The sequence below is a fragment of the Saccharomycodes ludwigii genome, chromosome V (genome assembly GCF_020623625.1).
Source record: "Saccharomycodes ludwigii strain NBRC 1722 chromosome V, whole genome shotgun sequence".
Taxonomy (NCBI): domain Eukaryota; kingdom Fungi; phylum Ascomycota; class Saccharomycetes; order Saccharomycodales; family Saccharomycodaceae; genus Saccharomycodes; species Saccharomycodes ludwigii.
This window is the reverse complement of record NC_060204.1, coordinates 1040790-1065698: the sequence shown is the minus strand read 5'-3', so window position 1 is coordinate 1065698 and position 24909 is coordinate 1040790. Positions and strand designations below refer to the sequence as shown.

Sequence of the window (24909 nt, the reverse complement as noted above, 5' to 3'; positions counted from 1 at the left end):
ATTTTATTTCACTATGAATTATTTTTGTTTTCTGGTTATAAAGTTATTAATTACGAGTGTTTTTAGTACAAAAAAAGAAATGCTTCAATCCCTTCCACTCCATACAGTCTTCGTCTTCTGCGTGTTTATACAGCAATAATGTATGTCAATACACCAAAAACAAATAATATAATATAAAACAAAATAAAAAGAAACGTTAAAATATATTATTAATACACCAGTAATCAAATTGTTCCACGGCTTTATACGTAATGGCCTTGGATATAGTACGTACTTTTTTCCTGATCGTACATAGTCTCCTACAACATCATTCTATACGAGCAAAAAAAAAAAACAGGTGGTGCAATCCGCTTTCAAAGTAAATCCTCGCTATTTCGGAATACTAAAAAAAATATGCATTTATCTTCCCAGCCGATAAACCAGTAAAAAAAAAAAAAAAAATTGAATGATAAAAATAATTAAGTTTTATTACTTAAAAGTTAAACTATAGTTAAATATACTAAAAGAGAGCCAAGACACTAACTAAAAATGTAGCTAATAAAGCGGTAATTGGGAACTTTCTAAATGATGAAGAAGTCCCATTAGCAAAATATGTAGCAATAATTGTATTTGTGCCACTAGAAACACTACCAGTACTAATGGAAGTTGCATCAAGTTCATTGTTGCCGCCGTTGGTACTAACTTGTGGAACAACAGTAGTCGTAATACTATTATTCCCAAAAGTATTAGTTCTCAACGTCGAAATAGATAAGGTGGTAGTAAGTGAGGAAGCACTTTCTGATTCATCAATATTAATTTGTTGATTGACAGTTGTAGCAGTATTAGTAGCAAAAGTCTTAATACTAGTGTCGGTATTGCTAGGTCTGGTTTGCATTTCAGTGCCAATGTTTGGAACTTCTGAAACACTAACATCTTGTCCATAAATAGTATTCATTGAAGTAGAATGGATAAAACTATATGTTTCTGTCCATTCGTTAAAACTCTTAGCAATAGAAGCAGTAGCAACGTTTGGGGTAGAAGTCTTTGATAATTGACCAAATGACCCCTCGGAACAAGAAATAAAATTAGTTGATAATGAGTAGACTGAAGAAGGTTGGACGGGAGCAGTAAAAGTTTCAGCATTTAGTACTTTTGAGCCTAAAGTGTCACTAGAATAAGAACTTTCAGATGCAGTTGCAATAACATCTGGGTAAGAGTATTGCATAACGTTATTGCTAACAAAAACAGAATTAACACCTTCCTCAGATGTACTAAAATGATATATATTACTAGAAATACCGGGCAATGAAGTTGGAGCCAAAACAGTTATCGATGAAGATAGTGTACTAAAAGAAGATAATTTAATACCCTCGCTACTAGATATAACTGGTGTTTCAACATATAGAGTACCAGATGTAGTGGCAATATTCTCGGTATTAGTAACACCGGAACTTTGAAAAATTATGCTAGCAGCTGCAACAGTACTGCCTTGTGGAATTGCAGATGTAATAGTAGAGGTTTTAACAATCTCGCTAGAAATATAAGAGCTACTCCAGTGTGTAATAGTGCTGGTGTACTCAAAACTGTGTTCGTTAGTGCTTGTGATAACTTCTGTTGAATATGTGGAAACATAAGACCCAGTCCATCCAGTGGTAGTTGTGGTGGTGGTTGCATATGCAGATCCCCCAGTAGAAACACTAACAGGTACAACATTCGATGAAGATCCAATAGAACTGGAACTAGCACTGGAACTGGAACCATATAAGCTAGAGCCCTCGGTACTAGATACTTCAGGTGTTTCCACATAGATGGTACTGGAGGTGGTGACAATGCCATTGGTGCCAGTAACAGTCAAAACATCGGTAAAGTATGTGGAGGCATATGAACCAGTCCATCCAGTAGTGGTTGTTGTAGTAACATCTATACCAGAATTGTAAGAGCTTACACTACTAACAGCTGCAACAGTACTGCTTTGTGGAATTGCAGACGTAATAGTAGAGGTTTCGACAATCTCGCTAGAAATATAAGAGCTACTCCAGTGTGTAATAGTGCTGGTGTACTCAAAACTGTGTTCGTTAGTGCTTGTGATAACTTCTGTTGAATATGTGGAAACATAAGACCCAGTCCATCCAGTGGTAGTTGTAGTGGTGGTTGCATATGCAGATCCCCCAGTAGAAATACTAACAGGTACAACACCTGATGAAGATCCAATTGCAGATCCCCCAGTAGAAACACTGACAGGTACAACACTTGATGAAGATCCAATAGAACTAGGACTGGAACTGGAACCATATAAGCTAGAGCCCTCGGTACTAGATACTTCAGGTGTTTCAACATAGATGATACTGGATGTGGTGACAATGCCATTGGTACCAGTAACAGTCAAAACATCGGTAAAGTATGTGGAGGCATATGAACCAGTCCATCCAGTAGTGGTTGTTGTAGTAACATCTATACCAGAATTGTAGGAGCTTACACTACTAACAGCTGCAACAGTACTGCTTTGTGGAATTGCAGACGTAATAGTAGAGGTTTCGACAATCTCGCTGGAAATATAAGAGCTACTCCAGTGTGTAATAGTGCTGGTGTACTCAAAACTGTGTTCGTTAGTGCTTGTGATAACTTCTGTTGAATATGTGGAAACATAAGACCCAGTCCATCCAGTGGTAGTTGTGGTGGTGGTTGCATATGCAGATCCCCCAGTGGAAATACTAACAGGTGCAACACTTGATGATGATTCAATTGCAGATCCCCTAGTAGAAATACTAACAGGTACAACATTTGACGATGATCCAATTGCAGCTCCCCCAGTAGAAACACTAACAGGTACAACATTCGATGAAGATCCAATAGAACTAGGACTGGAACTGGAACCGTATAAGCTAGAGCCCTCGGTACTAGATACTTCAGGTGTTTCCACATAGATGATACTGGAGGTGGTGACAATGCCATTGGTGCCAGTAACAGTCAAAACATCGGTAAAGTATGTGGAGGCATATGAACCAGTCCATCCAGTAGTGGTTGTGGTGGTAACATCGATATCTGGTGTTTCTACATAGATAGTAGTGTAAGTAGTTGGAACACCATCAGTACCAGTAAATACGATTACATCTGTGGAATATGTAGAAACATATGAACCAGTCCAATGTGTTACAATCGTTGTACTCAATGGATACAGTTCACTTGTGAAAACACTTACCTTGGTGGAATATGTGGAAACATAAGACCCGGTCCATCCATTTGTAGTTGTGGTGGTGGTTGCATATGCAGATCCCCCAGTAGAAATGCTAACAGGTACAACACTTGATGATGATTCAATTGCAGATCCCCCAGTAGAAACACTAACAGGTACAACATTTGATGAAGATCCAATATAACTGGAACTAGAACTGGAACTGGAACTAGAACCGTATAAGCTGGAGCCCTCGGTACTAGATACTTCAGGTGTTTCCACATAGATGATACTGGATGTGGTGACAATGCCATTGGTGCCAGTAACAGTCAAAACATCGGTAAAGTATGTGGAGGCATATGAACCAGTCCATCCAGTAGTGGTTGTGGTGGTAACATCGATATCTGGTGTTTCTACATAGATAGTAGTGTAAGTAGTTGGAACACCATCAGTACCAGTAAATACGATTACATCTGTGGAATATGTGGAAACATATGAACCAGTCCAATGTGTTACAATCGTTGTACTCAATGGATACAGTTCACTTGTGGAAACACTTACCTTGGTGGAATATGTGGAAACATAAGACCCGGTCCATCCATTTGTAGTTGTGGTGGTGGTTGCATATGCAGATCCCCCAGTAGAAATGCTAACAGGTACAACACTTGATGATGATTCAATTGCAGATCCCCCAGTAGAAACACTAACAGGTACAACATTTGATGATGATTCAATTGCAGATCCCCCAGTGTAAATACTAACAGGTACAACACTTGATGAAGATCCAATTGCAGATCCCCCAGTAGAAACACTAACAGGTACAACATTTGATGATGATTCAATAGAACTAGAACTAGAACTGGAACTGGAACTAGAACCGTATAAGCTAGAGCCCTCGGTACTAGATACTTCAGGTGTTTCCACATAGATGATACTGGATGTGGTGACAATGCCATTGGTGCCAGTAACAGTCAAAACATCGGTAAAGTATGTGGAGGCATATGAACCAGTCCATCCAGTAGTGGTTGTTGTAGTAACATCTATGCCAGAATTGTAAGAGCTTACACTACTAACAGCTGCAACAGTACTGCTTTGTGGAACTGCAGACGTAATAGTAGAGGTTTTGACAATCTCGCTGGAAATATAAGAGCTACTCCAGTGTGTAATAGTGCTGGTGTACTCAAAACTGTGTTCGTTAGTGCTTGTGATAACTTCTGTTGAATATGTGGAAACATAAGACCCAGTCCATCCAGTGGTAGTTGTGGTGGTGGTTGCATATGCAGATCCCCCAGTGGAAATACTAACAGGTACAACACCTGATGAAGATCCAATTGCAGATCCCCCAGTAGAAACACTAACAGGTACAACATTTGATGAAGATCCAATAGGACTGGAACTGGAACCGTATAAGCTAGAGCCCTCGGTACTAGATACTTCAGGTGTTTCCACATAGATGATACTGGAGGTGGTGACAATTCCATTGGTGCCAGTAACAGTCAAAACATCGGTAAAGTATGTGGAGGCATATGAACCAGTCCATCCAGTAGTGGTTGTTGTAGTAACATCTATGCCAGAATTGTAAGAGCTTACACTACTAACAGCTGCAACAGTACTGCTTTGTGGAACTGCAGACGTAATAGTAGAGGTTTTGACAATCTCGCTGGAAATATAAGAGCTACTCCAGTGTGTAATAGTGCTGGTGTACTCAAAACTGTGTTCGTTAGTGCTTGTGATAACTTCTGTTGAATATGTGGAAACATAAGACCCAGTCCATCCAGTGGTAGTTGTGGTGGTGGTTGCATATGCAGATCCCCCAGTGGAAATACTAACAGGTACAACACTTGATGATGATTCAATTGCAGATCCCCCAGTAGAAATACTAACAGGTACAACATTTGATGAAGATCCAATAGAACTAGCACTGGAACTGGAACCGTATAAGCTAGAGCCCTCGGTACTAGATACTTCAGGTGTTTCCACATAGATGATACTGGATGTGGTGACAATGCCATTGGTGCCAGTAACAGTCAAAACATCGGTAAAGTATGTGGAGGCATATGAACCAGTCCATCCAGTAGTGGTTGTGGTGGTAACATCGATATCTGGTGTTTCTACATAGATAGTAGTGTAAGTAGTTGGAACACCATCAGTACCAGTAAATACGATTACATCTGTGGAATATGTGGAAACATATGAACCAGTCCAATGTGTTACAATCGTTGTACTCAATGGATACAGTTCACTTGTGGAAACACTTACCTTGGTGGAATATGTGGAAACATAAGACCCGGTCCATCCATTTGTAGTTGTGGTGGTGGTTGCATATGCAGATCCCCCAGTAGAAACACTGACAGGTACAACACTTGATGATGATCCAATAGCAGATCCCCAAGTAGAAATACTAACAGGTACAACATTTGATGATGATTCAATTGCAGATCCCCCAGTGTAAATACTAACAGGTACAACACTTGATGAAGATCCAATTGCAGATCCCCCAGTAGAAACACTAACAGGTACAACATTTGATGATGATTCAATAGAACTAGAACTAGAACTGGAACTGGAACTAGAACCGTATAAGCTAGAGCCCTCGGTACTAGATACTTCAGGTGTTTCAACATAGATGATACTGGATGTGGTGACAATGCCATCGGTACCAGTAACAGTCAAAACATCGGTAAAGTATGTGGAGGCATATCAACCAGTCCATCCAGTAGTGGTTGTGGTGGTAACATCGATATCTGGTGTTTCTACATAGATAGTAGTGTAAGTAGTTGGAACACCATCAGTACCAGTAAATACGATTACATCTGTGGAATATGTGGAAACATATGAACCAGTCCAATGTGTTACAATCGTTGTACTCAATGGATACAGTTCACTTGTGGAAACACTTACCTTGGTGGAATATGTAGAAACATAAGACCCGGTCCATCCATTTGTAGTAGTGGTAGTGCTATCAATTGTTGGTGTTGTTAAAATGGATGAAGAGGCGGATATTCCACTTGTAAAAATACTAGAAGTGGTTGATGCAGGACAGTGTTCATCTTCTTGTTCAAAGGTAAATATGTATTCAGTAAAATCCTGGATAACTTTCCCACATGGTAATGTAGCAGAAAATACCAGACTGGAATAAGCATATGCATTAGCAAATGTAATCCTTATTGGATAATATAAGCCTTCGTCTAATTCTATGGACTTTTCATTACAACTATTTTCGTGATCTTTAATGCCATTCAAGAATATTTCGGGATTTTCAACGGAGACCTCGTCTTGTGAACAACACTGAAAGGCGTTTTTGCCAAAAAATACAGCAGTGGAACCATCAGTTTCCCCTAAATTGAATGTGAAAGAACCAGCTTCAGGAGCTTTAAAATAACCAGTTAATTCCATAGTAAAATTAGTAACGCTTGTTTCATATTCATAAACATAAGATGCATTAAAAACCTCTTTTTGCGAATTATAACATGTATGATCATCTGAGACAGTACTAGGGGCACATGGACAAGTCCAACCAGTGTTTTCGCCACTACAACCACACTCACAAATAAAATTTTCTTCATCATTTTCTTGGTTATAGTTACATGGGAACCCAGTTTTAAAATTAACGGTATTAACACCACATTTTGAATGATATGGTGTTTTTTCTAAATAGCCACTACACATATATTCTTCATCTTTATAAGTTTCACAGTCATTTAATTCGTATGAAAACCATTTTACATTAAAGCCCTTTGTTGGTTCAGAGTTAGGAGAACATGAATTTGAGTTACACGCGAAAGTGACATTTGAAAGCAATAGCGAAGTTATCAAACCTACCATTAACTTCCGATTGAATAGCATTGTCGATATTATTATTATTATTATTATTTTTTTTTATTTTTTTTTTTTTTTTTGTATTTCTTCTGTCCTACTTCAATTGAAAATTAAAAAAAATTAAAGTCTTTAGCTGTTTTCTTCGAGTATAATGACTTTTTCGATGTTTTATTCTTTTTTCACATTGAAAGAATGGCACATTAATTTAATTTAGAGATAAAAAAAAAAAAAAAAAAAAAAAAAAAAAAACCACCATTTTAGCATCAATATTAAAGAGAATAATCGAAAGAATACCAAATTAGATTTAAATTTCTTAGCATTTATATACTTTCTTTGTAAAATTAATTTTGAACTAAAAATTTATAGTTGTAGAAGATAATGTATTTTGTTTTTCCAATTTTTCAAGCATTTATGTTATTTGCTTGGTTTACTGCATAGCTTTTTTATTATTAGTTAATATGCTGAAACCAGATAACTTAATTGATCCTGCTGCCTAATTACTTACCTGTAATAATATTTTTGTTTTTGAATTGATAATAATTAGTATTATTATTAAAAATTAAAAATCTTTTGTTCCTACTTGAAACATAATATTTTAATATTCTTACACTTTTCGAGAAAAATTAAGAAGGGTATGTTTCAAAGCTATTATATTTTTTTATATTTCCTTTTTATGATCATGTATAAGCTTGTTTATTTTATTCTGAGCTAGTTATTTGCTTTGTTTAGTAGACTCCAGCGTTTTGACATGTAAATAATATAAATTAAAAGAAGGTATACGTTCATTACATGTTTATTATTGCTAGTAATAGTAATATATACCACGTTATTTATTTACTTTACCTTTGCTTGAAAATAATATTTGCTATGGTTTGTTGAATTTTTTTTTTTTTTTTTTTTTTTGGTAACACGCACTTTCGAGTTTTATTGTTCTTGATGTCAGAGTCAGATATTGAACGGTTTATTGCAACAGGAAAAACTTTTGCTTATATTTTCGGAACAATTTCTGATTTCATTGAATTATTTTTTTTTATTGGTCGATCAAACATAGAAACTGGAAAAATACAATAAGAAATCTTTCTTATTCATATTTAATCATTTGCTTTTATTTACTAGTAAACAAAATACAAGCATTTAAAAAATAAAAACATTGGTTTTTCATTTTTTTTTTATTTTCTGTTTTCTGGATATGATACAAACGATAATGTAAGTAATTATAGTTTGTTTCACACTTTATGCTTCGAGTTTTTCAAAAATATTTTGAACTCCATTGTTGTTGTTTCTGATGCCTTTTTACAGATTTTTTTGAGCATTTCGAAAAGAAAAAAAAAAATATGATACAAATTAATTGCTAAATAAAGCTTTTATAAACTTTTAGGTATTTTTTTTTATTTTTGTTATTATGCCTATTATTTATTTATTATTTCAAATAATATATGATTTTATAGAAATTCCAAAATATGAGTAAGCATTATGGTCTAGTAACTTATAAGATCTACGAAAAGTCTTACGGGAGTCACCCTTTTTCTTGCGACATGCTATAGCATTAATAGTAGTAATATATTATGTAAATGCTGCTAGTCTATATTAGGAACTCTTTTTTTTTTTTTTTTGTTTATTATATGTTTGTTTATTTTCCTTGTATTTCTCAAGTATAAACACTCTCATTAGTATTTTCTGAAACAAGAAAATGATGCAATATCCTTATTTCCGTTTGCTTTAACAAAAAATAGAAAAAAAAAAAAAAAAAACTTGTTATGTTATTGGAATGTATTAAGTAAATATTGCTTTTCATTTCTCTGTTAACGGTGGATTTTACAAGAAGATATACTAGTATTAATAAATATTGTATGGTTTATTTCTAAAATTATAAACTGGTTGTAATTGTTTCTAGAAGTTTAAAAGTGAATACTATGGAACAATTAGTCACTTTTTTAGCTGGTTGGTGAAAACAAGTTTTGAAACATAAAAGTTATATACTAATCATAATAAAGTTTGACATTATTATTAGTATTGAAAAGTCTATTTAAGTGAGAGAGAGAGAGAGACAAAAAAAGAAAAAAAAAATCCCCATTTTTTTCGTGCAAAATGCGTAGATACACTTTTCTAATTCCGACACGACATTTATTTTACAGTCCGTGGCTAATCCGAGGGTTTATAAAATGTATTCATGGTAACCACAGCTTACTTCTTCCCCGGATTTGCACATGTTTATTTTTATTTATATAATTTTAAACAATTTCTTGGTTGTATTAACTATTTCAAATTGCTTTTTTATATAATACAATACAAACATTAAGTTTATTTTTAAAACAAAAACAAAAAAAATGTACAATATTAATTCTCTGCATAATGCAAGAGATTCAAATTCGAATCCAAACAATTTTTGTATTAAAATATTACGTAAAAAAAAAAAATAAAAAAAAAAAAAAATTCTATAAAAAATTTAAATAAATAAATAATGTATATATATGTGTATCATAAGAATAATGCCAATATTATGAAATAATTCCTCCTAGGTCATATCTATAAGGTGGATATATTATTTCCTTAATTGATAAATGTATTTTCTCGGTAAATAAATAATAAAAAAAAAAAAAAAATAAAACCTAAATTAATATGAATGTTGAACATTAAAAAATAAAGATAATGCATTAAAGATAAACTGATTGCGGAAATAAAAATAATTTTTTTAATACTCATCTTTGTCTAACTTTTGAAAATGTTCCTATAAACCTAAATCTTTTTTATCAATATCAAAATTTTTAATTTTTTTTGCCATTTTTGCTATTTTTTCCATTGAATTTTGTGCAGATGCATTGAAACAAAAACTTTGATAGGATTCTTGAAAGGATATAGTGTCTATTACATATGGATCATCAGGGGTACGAATTATAGAATCCTCGGCGAAAAAGTCATTAGAAAAACTAGGATGATTACTACCTTGGTAGTTTATTTGTTCAACCGAGTCAAATACAGGATTACTATTGTCATTACTATAAGCATCAGTTTCGATAGAATCACTATCGCAACTAATATTATCAATATTTGAGAGGAAATCATTAGAATCAGCAATTTTTAGTTTTTGAATTTTTAAATATAATATTTTTTTTTTAACTTCAATATTTCGCCTTCTAGCTTTTCTTTCTTCATTACTAATATTGTTCAATTTCCCCTTTCTTGTAACTTGTGTGAAGGATCCCTCAAGAAAAATACCATTCGGGCTTTCAGCTTTATTAATAAAATCTATAGCCACTTTCCTCCATGTTTCAAATTCAATTTTATTGGTGACAAAATGATCCTTAATGGTACGAATAATGGTTGAAAGATTGTTATAATTTTCTTGTATCACTTTATAACACACCCATTGATATTCTTTATATGTAATGTTTACTAGACATTTAAAAACCCGAGGGAAATAATGTTTAGTGGAAAAAAGCGTCTTTTCCTTCGATAATGCACTTAAGTCTATGGTGGACTGAAAATTTTCATTAAAATGGATCAAATAATAATAAGCAGTGTATAAACAACACATAGTAATGTTTTCCAAATTATTATATTCGCTGTAGGTGAGTTTTCTCTTTTTATAAACATTCATTCCGGTTATATTTATATCATCTGCCAATGTTGATAATTCTTTAACCACTTCTTTGGGCAAACAGCCATCAATCTTTTTCAGATCATCATTTATGTTGATGGGCAGATAATATTCCTCATTTTCCAAATTTTTTTTCGATTTAAGTAACAGGTCCGGTTCAAATGCGACTGTGGAATTAATTTTTTTGACCAAAAATAAAACAAAATCAATTGTCAAGCTTGTTGTATTTTCATTCTTTTTTTGTGTATACATAACCATATTACAAAACGAAGCCGATACTAGACAATATATTGTCGATGCGATGTGTTTTTTTTTTTTTTTTTTTTTTGTTCTAAAAAAAAAATATAAAATATTATCGATATCTTTTTTTGCTTATATTACCTTCGAATTTATATATTATAAATACGATTCCTAGATTTTATTAATTAGCACAACAAAAAAGAGGTCTTTGCTTTAGTTTATTTATGTGCATACATAAGACTTGAAGTAATTATACTAATCATAAAAATGACATTAAGGCTTAGTTAATAATATCATTTATTGATTATTAACGATACCAAAAAACCGGAAAAAAAAAGTTGATATATCTGTTCAGTTAGTTTCTCCTTTTGCTAACTGCCGTCCTTTTCTCCTTTTAAGCCATTAAAATAATAACCTTATTAATTTACATGCTTTATTAGAAAATGTTTCTTTAATGTGGGGCTTAAATTATTACACGCGGAATTATTATTATTTCTGTTTTTCTAGAAGGCAATTTTTATATTACCCCTCTTTTTCAGCGTAAAAAACAATGGAACCTAGTCCTTAATATTAAGTGACTTAAGATGCGATAATTCTTTATTACAGTTATAATTAGTATTTTTTATTCATTGGAACTAAGTATTATTTCCAAGGTTAATCACCCATATTTCATAAGTTGGTTTAAAAAAAAAAAAAAAAAAAAAAGTGACCTTTTATACAAAAAACAAAAAAAGTTGTTTTACTAGCATTTAAATGTCATAATTTATAATACATCGTTTGCAACGTTACAACTATTTTAACTTTTCTTGGGCATATTCTTTATTACTTGTTAACAGTAAAACTTTTTATTTTTAATTATAAATTTATCCAATGTTTTTACTGTATATATGTTAAAAATTTCCTATGTGGTATATGATAGTCTTTTTTATGACGTAGACACATTCGTTTTAATTTGAAAACATAACTTTTTCTTATTCTTTTTTTTTTGTATATAATGTTACTTTTCTTCATTAACAAACAACTCTTTTCTTTTTTTTTCTTTTTTTTTTTTCACTTTTTTTTCACTTTTTTTTCACCTTTTTTTTCCTATATTTGGTAGTTGCATGCAATATCTTCTCATGGCAAGTAAAAAAAAAAAAAAACTTCCTAGTACAAAACAAAAGAAGAGTCTTGTGCTGTTTAAACCAACCTCTTTTTTTCATTTTCCCTCTGTTCTTAACTTTCTAATACTTATCAAAACAACTACAAATAAATATACATAGCTATATCAGAATCTGTGTTAATAAACTATCAATAACATGTCTTCTAGTACTGACAAACCAACTTTGAAGAGAAATTTGGAAGCAGACAATGATACTGCACAGTCGACAAAATCTAAAAAAGTTGATACTAAAGGTGTAGCACAAATTAAGCCAGAATACATTTTAGAAAAAGAATCAAATAAGCCTACAACACAAGATAATACGTTTACTAACAATGTTAATAAAGATGAAGATGATGTAGAGGAAGAATCTTTAAATGATAGATTATCTTCTAATTTGGGTGCATCCTCCTTTAAGAAAAAAAAAAAAAGAGGGCAAAACAAAAATAGGGATAATAGACAAAAGATGGAAGAATTTAGATTATGCCCAAGATTTATTCAAGGAAGTGGAGATGGAACTGTTGTTTGTCCATTTGGAACAGGTTGTAGGTTCATTCATGACATTGATTTTTATATGAAGAATAAGTCACCTGATATCGAAGTGGAAGTTTTCAAAATATGTCCTGTATTTGAAAGATTAGGGTATTGTCCAATGGGGATGAAATGTAGATTTTTACAAACCCATTTTGATAAAACCACTAATAACTTACTCACTGATAATGAAATCGATTCTGCCCATGAAAAAGAACATAATCATGAACTTAATCACATTACTGGAGATCAAAAATTGCAGTTAATTAAAAGGAAATTCAAATTTGTAAAATCCGAGCATATTTTAGAAGTAATTGATGCGTTCCAACAAGAATTCAGGGATAGTATGAACAACTCCGAAAACGAACCAGCAATAAATGACAAAAATCAAAAACGTAGGGAACACCAGAAAGAAATTTACCTTAAATACAAGGACACCAGGTACTTTTCACAAGAGAAGAAGCCATTGAATTTAAGAAATAAAAAGATATTATCACCATTAACCACCGTGGGGAATTTGCCTTATCGTCGTTTAATGCGTAGTTTGGGATGTGACGTCACCTATAGTGAGATGGCTCTTTGCACCCCGTTAATTCAAGGTACAAATAGTGAATGGGCTCTACCGAAGGCTCATTGTACTGAATACCCAGGATTTGGTGTCCAAATTGCCTGCTCCAAACCATGGCAAGCGGCCAAAGCCTGCGAGGCTTTATCTACTTTTATCTCCAATGGTCTGTCAGAAATCAATCTAAATAGTGGTTGCCCTATTGATTTATTATATAGACAAGGCGCTGGTAGTGCATTGTTAGATAATCCGGCCAAGATGATTAGATGTCTAAATGCAATGAATTATTGTTCGGGGGAAATTCCAACCAGTGTGAAGATTAGAATGGGCTGCAAAGATGATCATCCGATAGCTAAGCCATTAGTTAGGAGATTAGTTTTAGAAACTGATGTGAGAGGTATTACTTTGCATGGCAGAAGTAGACAACAAAGATACACTAAATTAGCTAACTGGGATTATGTAGGAGAAGTTGCCAATGAAGTGAGAATGGCAGAAGTGGAAAGGGAAGAAAAAGATATTGACTATCGTGAACATAAGTATCGTGTACAATTTATCGGGAATGGTGATATAAGTAATTATGAAGAATGGTATGATCATATGGCAAAATATGGTGATTCCTTAGATAGTTGTATGGTTGCCCGTGCTGCTTTAATTAAACCATGGATTTTTGAAGAGATTGATGCACAACAACATTTGGATAAGACTAGTAAGGAAAGATTGGATATTTTAGAAACATATGCTCGTTTTTCCATGGATCACTGGGGTACTGACGAGTACGGTATCTCTCAATGTAGAAGATTTTTCCTTGAGTTTATGTCATTTTTCCACCGTTATATTCCGATTGGTATTTGTGAAAAGGTCCCCGTTAAATTAAATGAAAGACCACCGCATTGGAAGGGCCGAGACGATTTGGAAACTTTATTGGGTTCTACAGACTATAAAGATTGGATTACAGTTAGTGAAATGTTTTTCGGTAAAACACCTGAATCTTTTATTTTCACGCCAAAACACAAAAGTAATTCTTATGAAAATTAAGAAGGAAAGAAAAAAAAAAAAAAAGAAAAAAAAAAAATACAAACTTGTAAAGCCATTATATAATCATTGTATACTATATAACTCGTCTATTTGTTCATTCTTTCTGTTGTAGATTTAATGACTTTGTTTTTAGAGTTTCTATCTTATCATCTAAGGTTTTAATTTCTTCTAAAAGTTCAGATTTAGACAATGAATTTTTTGGTGTGGGATCAACTTTTCTATATTTAGCCTTCAAATCTAATAATTCGATAACCAAACCGAAAATTCTAGTTACACATAAAGACAAAAACAAAGTGATACCAGTTAGATACATGTTTCTTTGGGCGTAAAATTTCCTACTGTATATATCAGCTCTTGCACCGCTACTCAGAAAAGCACCACCACCACCGCCACCAGTAGTTTCTCCAAATATACCTTCACCCCTTTTCTTGGAATATAATTCTTCATTTAATGTCATTAATTTACTAACGCAATCAGCAAATAAGACAAACACGAACACAATGATGCATTTAATGGTAACTTGAACTGTTTGGTTTCTAAATGGTTTAATTATCAGCAGGGTTAATGGCTTACGATACTTGGTTGGTAATGGTAACCCTAACAAAATAAAGAAAACCATTTCAGTAACTAATATGGAAAAGATCAGCAAAAAATACAAAGACATGTTGTCACTAGGCTTTTCTGTTTTTCCTAAAAATTTGCTGGTTTGTGTGAGCGTTCGGTTAAATAAATCCTCACCAATTTTAATAGAAAAAAAAAAAAAATAAAAGACAACAAAGAATTAAACTGGTCTTGAATTATATAAAATTGATAACTATATAATTTTTTTATGTAAAGCGTTCGATATTTTTCTTTTTTTTTTTTTTTTTTTTTTCTTTCAATGTTCAATAGCCCCCTTTTTTTTTCCTTTAGTAGAAATGACTAGTATTATTATATAAAAGTGTTCTTTAACAACGGCTATCCGGGTAACATTATATTAAAACCTAATCCGGGGCAAAAAGAAAGAAAGAAAGAAAGGAAATAACTTTTCTTTTCTTTTTCAGTGGAAATGATTTCAATGGGTATTATTTCTCTGCTTTGTTAATGATACAGAAAGGAAACTTTCCCTCTTTTATAAAAAGATCTTATTTCCTTTTCTGTTAACCTTTGCAAGCTGCTCTCCTCTCCCCTCATCAGTTTTGTGTTCATGTCTCAAGAAATTATATCTTTATCAGAATTTTTTACTAAATATTCTCACTAATACTGATTTTTCTTTTCGTCAAAAATAAAAAAAAAAAAAAATATTTCTTATATTAGTGTTTTTTTATTATTTTAATTTTAAAAAAAATTTTTTTTTTCTGTTTTTCTTGGAAGAAATCTCTTATATTCTTGCTTCCTCTCCCTTTTATTTTTTTAATTTCAGTTTTTACTTTTATGGGGGGTGTTGCCTAGTTACTTTTACTTTAAAATGTTTGCCGCCATTGCTATTTCCTACATTGAATCTGTTTTATCCTCCTTCTATGATAAAGACAGAGCATCGTATTTTAATCCTTTTCTCTCTCTCTCTCTCTCTTTTTAGAATATCAAATTAAAAAAGATTCAGAGAGATAATCAATACCGTTGTAACCACAATAATATGACTACATCTACTTACATATATTTGATTTGTTTACATTCATAGAGAACTTCGTTACTAGGTTTGATTGAGAATCAGAAGTGTACCAATGAGATAACTTATGATTTGTATTCTCTCCTTTTTTTTTTTATTCCAAATTTTTTGTCAGAAATTATCATTAGTTTCAAGGCGTTAATGGCAAAAACGTACAAGTGGGATATTTTGGTTTATTTGGTATTTAAGTTATGACTGGTATTGTTGGCTGGTGTTTACTTTTAGGAGACAGCCCCCCCTTTTCCTTCTTTGTTTCAGGATGGCTGGCTCTGTGACGTTTTAGACAGTATCCAATTTTATATATTATTCAACCCGACCCTACGTGTGAAGATTTTGATCAAGATTATCCAATAATGATATCATATTTTTAGAGATTGAACAGTACTACTGCGGATATTTTATTAAACTCTATGTATTACTACCAGTGTGATAAAATCACATTATTAAGATGGATGACAGATACAAAAAAAAAAAAAAAATGAGGGTAATGGGAGAGGGGAGAGGGAGAATTAAAAAGATGGCTTTGTTGTTTTGGTTTACGGGTTTTTGCTAGTAATGTACTGGTGTTGTTTTCTCACTGTTATTATTAATAATCAAAACGCGTTTTAATAATCTAAACTTTATGAGGTATACTTAAAACGCGACTACTCCATCCCTTTTTTTCGCCACCCCCCCGTAATATTTTCTTGCTGACTGCAGCGTTTCTTAGCTGTATAGGGTGTGCTGTCGTTTTACTGAATAGTAAAAACATTTTTTCAATTCTTGTGCTTTTACCATTAAATTTCTTGTCGTACAAAATTATATTTACGCAGAAGATGGCGTAGGCTTGAAAACAAGATATTTTTTTTTTTTCGATATTTTTGAACAGCAAAAACAGCATTGGAAAATTTTTTATTGAGAGGAAAAAAAAAAAAAAAAAAAAAAGAAAAACTTTTTTCCAAAAATAAAATTAGGAAATTCTGGAGAGTATAAATAAAAAGAGGCTTTTCCTTAAAAAAAGAAAAAAATAAAAAAAAGTTTTTTTTGGGGAATTAAGAGTCCATTATAAAATGCGGAAAAAAAGTTTTTTCTTTTTTTTTCCTCTTTCTTTTCTCTTTTCCTTTCTCCCCCTCTTATCCATTCATTCTGGCTGTTTTCTCTGTACCTTTTTTTTCATCAGTATTAAACACATCATTTAAAGTTTAAGATATTTCTGTCTGCATTTTTTTTTTTTTTGCTTTTTTCCAATATGTCTCTTTTTCTTGTTTTGCCACAGGCAGTCTCTGAGACTTTTTTTGACTTAAATTCTAGTGTGTTTCAACTTACCCTGACAATATTACATTATCTATAGAAAAAATACCAAAAAAAAAAAAAAAAAAATAAATCAAACGACCTTTTCCCCCGCATAAGGCCAAGACTAGCTAAACTTTACTGACATTTGTTTTATACAGCTATAAAAGTTTCAGCGAGTGATAATTAATTATTATTTATTAGAAATATTTATATATCTCGACTGTGTGTACAGAGTTTTTAATTTAAAATTTTGCTATTTTTGTTTCTAATATTTTGATATACATATATATAGGTTAAACAATATTGCTTTTGTACTAATATTTTTTTTTTTTTTTTAACTAAACAAAGAAATGACATCTGAACAGGTTTTTGCATCCACACCAGCTCATTCCACAGCCACAGCCTCTTCTACTATTGCTACTTCCACCAATGACTCAATTCAATCACAGCAACTAGATAATAACTGTATCAAACAGGAAAAAGATGATCATCACGATATTACCACGCCAGTTACTACTAATTCAACCACTAATATACTGAAAAGACAGATAGAAGAGCAACAACAATATACTACTAACCCAAATGCAGACAACAGTGCCACCGCAGCTAATAGTGTAAATGGTAATTCATCTAGACAAAACTCTAATTTGGACAACACTTTTAAAGATTCTGAAGAGAATGAACAGCCAGAGCAGCATCAAGATAAAAAAATTAAGCTAGATAAGAATGCAGATGGTGATACTACTAGTAGCAAGATTCCACTGGAAAAAGAGAAAGAAGAAGAAGAAGAAGAAGTAGTAGTGGACCAGAATAAAAGTACTGGTAATATAGAGACTGCACCAGCTGATAATAGTATAGTGAAAACTACAAATGATGCTACTGATAATAAAGAAGGCACCTTAGAGAAAAAGGAAGAAGAAGAAGTGAAACAAAATAACAACACCAGTAAGATAGAAACTGCAACCAATGCGAATATTTCGCCAAATCAAGACAAATCCAAAGAACAACAAGAGGGGGAGAAAAAAGTACAGGAGCAGGAAGAAACTGGAGACCCAACTAATGTTGAACTAGAACAAAAGTTGCCCACAGTCCCTGCTCCAGCTCCGCCTCTAGAGCCCGATATGAATAATTTGCCAGAAATTCCTTTGCCACCACACCAAGCCAAACAAGCTTTAACTTCTATAAAGGCTGTTAAAAGGTTAAAGGATGCTGTCCCATTTTTGAAACCCGTCGATATTGTTGCACTTAACATTCCTTTTTACTACAACTACATTAAAAGGCCAATGGACTTGGGCACCATGGAAAAGAAATTAGAGGTTAAAGCTTATGCAACCGTTGAACAATTTATTGCCGACTTCAATCTAATGGTTGACAATTGTATCAAATTTAATGGACCTGGCAGTGGCATTGCCCAAATGGCTAGAAACATACAAGCGAGCTTTGAAAAACATATGCTACATATGCCTTCAAGAGAATTACCCAAACCTAAAAGTAGCGTTTCTAATACGGCTGTTGGAAATCAAAAGAAGAATAGTAGGAATGGTGGTGACGACTTAATAGTGATTAGAAGAGTTTCTGGCGGGAACAATGGAAGACCCAAGAGGGAGATTCACCCACCAAAAACTAAGGATATTTATAGCGAAGATATTGCCAACACTAGGCCAAAAACCAAGAAGGTTATTCAGGAACTGAATTTCGCCAAACAGGTTGTTAAAGAACTCATGTCAAAGAAATATGGCAACATTAATTTCCCATTTCTAGAGCCCGTAGATGCTGTAGCACTAAACTGTCCAGATTATTTTGATTATGTTAAGGAGCCGATGGATTTGGGTACTGTTCAAAGCAAATTGAATAATAACAAATATGAAACCATAAGCGATGTGGAAAAGGACATTAAATTAATTTTCCATAACTGCTATACGTTTAATCCTGAGGGTACTGATGTTAATGTCATGGGCCATCGTCTAGAGGAAATTTTTAATAAAAGATGGGCAGCAAAGCCTACGAGACCTGCTGGTTCCACTTCGAACAATGCAACTTCTGCTATCTCGTCGACAGGTGCTAGTAACTATTTGGATGGGAATGAGAATGGTGGCACTGATGCTGCAGATAATGGTTATGAGTCGGAAGATATAGATATTGACGAAACACTAATAACTAATCCAGCTATTCAATACTTGGAACAACAGTTAATTAAAATGAAGGCTGAACTACAGAAATTAAAGAAACAGGAATTGGAAAAGATCAGAAAGGAGAGAAGGGGTGCCAAGAACTTGGCCAAAAATAAAAGAAGCACTAATGGTAACAGCGGCAGAAGAAAAAATGTCACAACTACCTCAAACACTAATAATAATAGTGGCACTGGTGGCGGTTCCGTTACCAAAAAGAAAAATGGTGTTATCAGGAGGAGACGTAGCAAAAATGATAATTCTTCATTATCGGCTGATCGTTTTAAAACAGTGGTCACTTATGATATGAAAAAAATCATTTCAGAAAAAATTAACGAGTTATCAAACGAAAAGCTGAATGCAGTTGTTGAAATCATCAAAAATAGTAGCCCTGACCATGGGAATACCAATGGCGATGAATATGAGCTAGATTTGGATGATTTGGATAATAATACAATTTTAACCATTTATAACTCCTTTTTTACGAACATGAATAATAATAATAATAATAATAATAATAATAATGACACCAGCAACAGTACGAATAGCGTTAACGGTGTCAGCCACGGTAGTACCAATGTTAACGGGACTGATTTTCCCAAGATGAATAGCCTGCATTCAGATTCTTCCAACGTCGACGTGGAAAATTCATTATCTCCTCAGACAATGGGCCCAAAGGTCCAGAGAAGAAGGAGGAGCAAATTATTATCTGAAGAAGAACAGAATATGCAAATTGAAAAAATCCAAAAAAAGTTGGAGATATTGAATAATGCGTCACCCCAATCAACAGCAAGCTTTTCACATTCTCATGATGGTTATAGTTCTTCTTCTGAGGATGTTAGTAGTGAAAGTGAAGAAGAGTGATTATTGCCATTTTTTTTTTTTTTTTTTTTTTTTTTTTTTTTTTTTTTTTTTTATTTTTTTCTAAATTTTTTTTAATATGGCAGTAGAAAAAGCTCAGCTAATAATTATAGGTACCATAGCATAGTATTATTTATTTATTTTTGTTTCTTGCTTTTTTTTTTTTTTTTTTTTTGTCGTTGTAAATATATCTTTATATATGCATAGGATGATTTTTGGTTTTAATAATGAGAATAATTCCTATCTTAATGGATATAAATTCATATAATTAGATGTGACTTATTTTTATTATTATTGTGAGCCTTTTTTTTGTTTAATTTTGTTTTCTCCTTTTTTATAGGATTATTATAGGTTTGATATCAATAAAATTTTATCGTTACATTAGTATCACACATACTTCTTAACAACCGTTTGTTAATATTAACATCTAACATGATGCTTATATTTTTTGTTTTAATTACAGTACTATATGTGAAATTAAAAGAGAATTTTATATTTCATATCTTCTTTTCAAAAGGAAGAATCTTTTAAAAATAATTGAATTAACTTGGAATAAAAATTTAATGAAGTACTGCTATAAGAGGAAGATGTCGTATTTAATTTGCCTCCTCAATTTTTATTAATTTGTTTTTCGTGCTATAATCCGAAATCTCAGTATTCCGGGAGTTTTTTTAATAGCAAAGATACTTGAATAATAAAGCAAAAAAAAAAAAAAAAAAAAAAAAAAAAAAACACATTTTTAACCTTATTATAACCACATTCTGTGAGTATTCATCCAAAAAAAAAATAAAAAAAAAAAAAAAAAAATTGAAAAGCAATAGAGCGTTATTGCCGCATATTAATACTTAAAAATGTCATTAGAAGAGTTATATGCTTCCTTGCAAAATGTGCCTGACGACTCCAAAGAAGATCCTCAAGTATTTGATGATACAATCACAAAATTTGATTTCAAAAAATACGATAATGATAAAGAGCTGGTGGCAAAAAAACTTTACAAAGGTTTTTTAAATGTTAGCAATGAATTGAGTTGGGATCTTTTGGATGTTTTCCAAACCATACCCAAAATGAATTATTTGAATATCAATAAATCTAAAAATGAGGCTAGGAATAAAGATGATATTTATGATTATACCGACTTTTTCCCCGAGTTGGACATGGCCTCAAGGACTAACTATCACTTTAAAAGAACAGGCATTGAGGGGAGAATTTTCGATTATGAGGAAAAAGTTAATCTTGATGATGTTAAGGATGCTAATGCATCAAACTCCTTATCATTAACCAGAAAAATTGATAATATGCAACATACTATTCAAGGTGGGGTTTCTAATTTACCATTTACACCTGGTGGGATTATTTTAAACACTAATAGTAATATTGGTACCACAGTTGTCGACACAAATACTTTTATCGCAACACCAACCAAAACAGCGAGCTCATTATTGCATAAAGATGACTATGGTTTATTTGATATTCCACCAACATTAGAAAGGGGTATTGTGCCACAGTTTATTGTGAACAATGAATTGGAAGACCTAGATTCCATAGTTGAAATAAAGAAAGCCGATTCAATGACAGATGAACAGTTGGGGATTGCTCCAAGCGTACAAACCACGGCCAAAACAAATGAAAAAAACTGGCTGGAACAATCTTTGGTTTCTACCCCCAAAAATGATAATTCTTTTGACGAGGAAGTGGATAAGTTGATTCCAAAGGGGATTGATTTTGGCCGAACAACCATTATCAAAAATTTTTCCGAAGAAAACAGGGAGTGGGCTCATGTTGTTGATGTCACACATAAGATTACTAATTTTGATGAACTAGTTCCAAATCCTGCTAGAACCTGGCCCTTTGAACTAGATACTTTCCAAAAAGAGGCTGTGTATCATTTAGAGCAGGGCGATTCCGTGTTTGTTGCTGCTCATACCTCAGCTGGTAAGACCGTCGTTGCCGAATATGCAATTGCCTTATCAAAAAGGAATATGACTAAAACTATTTATACCTCACCTATTAAAGCTTTGTCAAACCAAAAATACAGGGATTTCAAAGAGGAATTTGATGAACTAGATGTCGGTTTAATTACGGGTGATGTTCAGATCAACCCTGATGGAAATTGTTTAATTATGACGACTGAAATTTTGAGGTCTATGCTTTATAGGGGAGCTGATGTCATCAGAGATGTGGAATTTGTTATTTTTGACGAGGTTCATTATGTCAATGATCAAGACCGTGGTGTTGTTTGGGAAGAAGTCATTATTATGCTACCCCAACACATTAAATTTATCTTACTATCGGCTACTGTTCCAAATACGTATGAATTTGCTAGTTGGATTGGTAGAACAAAACAAAAAAATATTTACGTAATTTCCACCCCTAAAAGGCCTGTTCCATTGGAAATTAATTTGTGGACAAAAGATGAGTTAATACCGGTTATCACACCAGATAAGAATTTTTTAACTGATAACTTCAAGAAACATAAAGAATTGTTAAGCGGCGAAAAAAACGATTTTAGAGACAAAAATGGTGCTAATCATGGAACTCTGAAAAACAATAAGAGTGGGAGAGGAGGTGGTCGCGGAGGAGCTCGTGGAGGAGCTCGTGGCGGAGCTCGTGGCGGAGCTCGTGGCGGAAACAATAATACCGGTAATAATAAAGGTGGTCGTCTTGTCGTTGGCCATCGAGGTGCAGGGGCTATTGGTTCGAATAAAAGGCAATTTTATCAGAACTCTGGTGCAAACTCAAAGACATGGCCTCACTTGGTCAATTTCCTGGAAAGAAAATCTTTGTTACCAGCTGTTATTTTTGTTTTCAGTAAAAAACGTTGTGAAGAATATGCGGATTCATTAAGCGGTGTGAATTTCTGTGGGAACAAGGAGCGGTCTCATATTCATATGACAATGGAAAGAGCGGTTGTCAGATTAAAAAAAGAGGATAGAGAATTGCCACAAATTTTGAAGATGAGAACATTATTAGAAAGAGGCATTGCTGTTCATCATGGTGGACTATTACCTATCGTTAAAGAGTTGGTAGAAATTTTATTCGCAGAGGGGCATGTTAAAGTTCTATTTGCTACGGAGACATTTGCAATGGGTTTGAATTTACCCACAAGAACTGTAGTTTTTAGTGAAATATCGAAGCATGATGGAACCAAAGTCAGGCCCTTGAATCCGGGAGAATTCACCCAAATGGCTGGCAGAGCCGGCCGTAGAGGGTTGGATACTACAGGTACTGTAATTATTATGACTTATAAAACTCCATTGGAACCTGTTACTTTTAAAGAAGTCACTTTAGGATCACCCATCAGATTACAATCGCAATTTAGGTTGACTTATAACATGATTTTGAAATTGTTAAAAATAGAAGCCCTAAGGGTCGAAGAAATGATCAAGTATTCCTTCAGTGAAGATAACAATCAAGCATTGTTACCACAGCAGCAAAAAGACATCGCCCTTTTAACAGAAAGAGCAGAAAGCATCGAGTTTTATGATAACTGTGAATACTGTTCTCATGATATCGATAAAGCGCTAAGCTTGTTTTTAGACTACAAAGAAAATTGGAAAGAATTTGTAAGCAAGATAAGTGCCTTTGCTGTTTTTGCTGCGTACTTTTCTACTGGACGGTTAGTAATTTACAGACTAGAAACACCTGATGAGTTTGTTTATAAATTGGGCTTTATCTTTAGGTCTTTTAGTAAAAGCGGTAATTGTATTGTGTTGTGCTTTACTGAAGAGAATCAACTTAAATTCCGCGGTAAAGTTTATATTCCATATGTTATTAATAAAAAATTTATCGGAAACAATTTTGGCACTTTTGTTAAGTTAGTCAATCCTATTTTGGAGGAAATACCTATTACAAATATTGAACTAGTTTCCAGCTATAAGAGTAAGACAAGATTAGTTTCTTATTTGGCCAATGAAAAAGAAGCCATTGATCTTTTTGAGGAGGAAATAGGTTCAATTGTTAAAGATCTTTCATATTTTAGTGATTTTGAACCAAAAAAAATTTTACCACTAGAAGTTGGGAATTTGTTAAAAGAAAGAAAATCGTTATTTAAAGCTATAGTAAGCTTACAAGGGCCCATGACTTGTCCAGATTTTGTGCAACATTTGTATCCTAAATATTTTAAAAGTACCATTGAGGATCAAATCAGTGCTTTGAAACATCTATCGAGCGACCAAAATCTAAAATTGTTACCTGATTATGAACAAAGACTAAAGGTACTAAGAGATGGTGAATTTATTGACAAAAACGCTAATGTTTTATTGAAGGGAAGAGTCGCTTGTGAGATTGATATTGGATATGAATTAGTAATTACCGAATTAATCTTGGACAATTTCTTGGGAGATTTTCAACCAGAAGAAATAGTTGCTTTGTTATCTGTTTTTGTATATGATGGTACAAATAAAAAGAATGTTGAAGAACCTATTCCAGCTAATGAGAGGTTAACATTGGGTAAAGATAAAATTGAGGGAATTTATAAGAAAATGCTAAAACTTTATGAAAAACATCAGGTTCCTATTACATCTGAAGAGGAAGATTTCTTGGAAAGAAGAAGATTTATGCTTTTGAATGTTGTTTATGAATGGGCCCGTGGTGTTGCATTTAAAGACATCATGGAGATAACTGATGAAAGTGAAGGTACTATTGTTAGGATTATCAATAGATTGGATGAAATATGCCGTGAAGTGAAAACTGCAGCTATTATCATTGGTAATTCTGATTTACACTCCAAAATGTCGACTGCTCAAGAATTAATTAAAAGAGACATAGTTTTTGCGGCAAGTTTATATTTATGATGTAAATGTGAATAAAAGAAGACATTTTTAGAGATATATCTAAAGAAAAAAAAAAAAAAAAAAAAAAAACATAAATCTTGTGCTATT

The 24909-nt window shown here is 32.9% G+C and overlaps 6 protein-coding genes across 6 annotated transcripts; 3 read left to right on the top strand and 3 right to left on the bottom strand.

Annotated features, from left to right (window-relative positions):
- Positions 1 to 499: 499 nt before the first annotated feature.
- On the bottom strand, positions 500 to 6997 carry SCDLUD_004271 (uncharacterized protein; the record flags this gene model as incomplete). Its single annotated transcript, XM_046078987.1, has 3 exons — positions 500 to 1742; positions 5091 to 5214; positions 5857 to 6997. 3 exons carry the CDS (start codon positions 6995 to 6997, stop codon positions 500 to 502), a joined length of 2508 nt encoding a protein of 835 aa, XP_045933888.1.
- A 2701-nt stretch (positions 6998 to 9698) lies between these two features.
- SCDLUD_004270 (uncharacterized protein) lies at positions 9699 to 10826 on the bottom strand (the record flags this gene model as incomplete). The annotated part of the gene is made up of 1 exon (XM_046076735.1): positions 9699 to 10826. One exon carries the CDS (start codon positions 10824 to 10826, stop codon positions 9699 to 9701), a length of 1128 nt encoding a protein of 375 aa, XP_045933887.1.
- A 1280-nt stretch (positions 10827 to 12106) lies between these two features.
- Positions 12107 to 14080, top strand: DUS3 (tRNA dihydrouridine synthase DUS3; the record flags this gene model as incomplete). The annotated part of the gene is made up of 1 exon (XM_046078988.1): positions 12107 to 14080. The coding sequence occupies one exon, from the start codon at positions 12107 to 12109 to the stop codon at positions 14078 to 14080; it is 1974 nt and encodes a 657-aa protein (XP_045933886.1).
- Positions 14081 to 14174: 94 nt separating this feature from the next.
- On the bottom strand, positions 14175 to 14744 carry YET3 (Yet3p; the record flags this gene model as incomplete). The annotated part of the gene is made up of 1 exon (XM_046078989.1): positions 14175 to 14744. The coding sequence occupies one exon, from the start codon at positions 14742 to 14744 to the stop codon at positions 14175 to 14177; it is 570 nt and encodes a 189-aa protein (XP_045933885.1).
- Positions 14745 to 17350: 2606 nt separating this feature from the next.
- On the top strand, positions 17351 to 20032 carry BDF1 (chromatin-binding protein BDF1; the record flags this gene model as incomplete). Its single annotated transcript, XM_046078990.1, has 1 exon — positions 17351 to 20032. One exon carries the CDS (start codon positions 17351 to 17353, stop codon positions 20030 to 20032), a length of 2682 nt encoding a protein of 893 aa, XP_045933884.1.
- Positions 20033 to 20880: 848 nt separating this feature from the next.
- On the top strand, positions 20881 to 24822 carry SKI2 (SKI complex RNA helicase subunit SKI2; the record flags this gene model as incomplete). Its single annotated transcript, XM_046078991.1, has 1 exon — positions 20881 to 24822. The coding sequence occupies one exon, from the start codon at positions 20881 to 20883 to the stop codon at positions 24820 to 24822; it is 3942 nt and encodes a 1313-aa protein (XP_045933883.1).
- Positions 24823 to 24909: the final 87 nt, after the last annotated feature.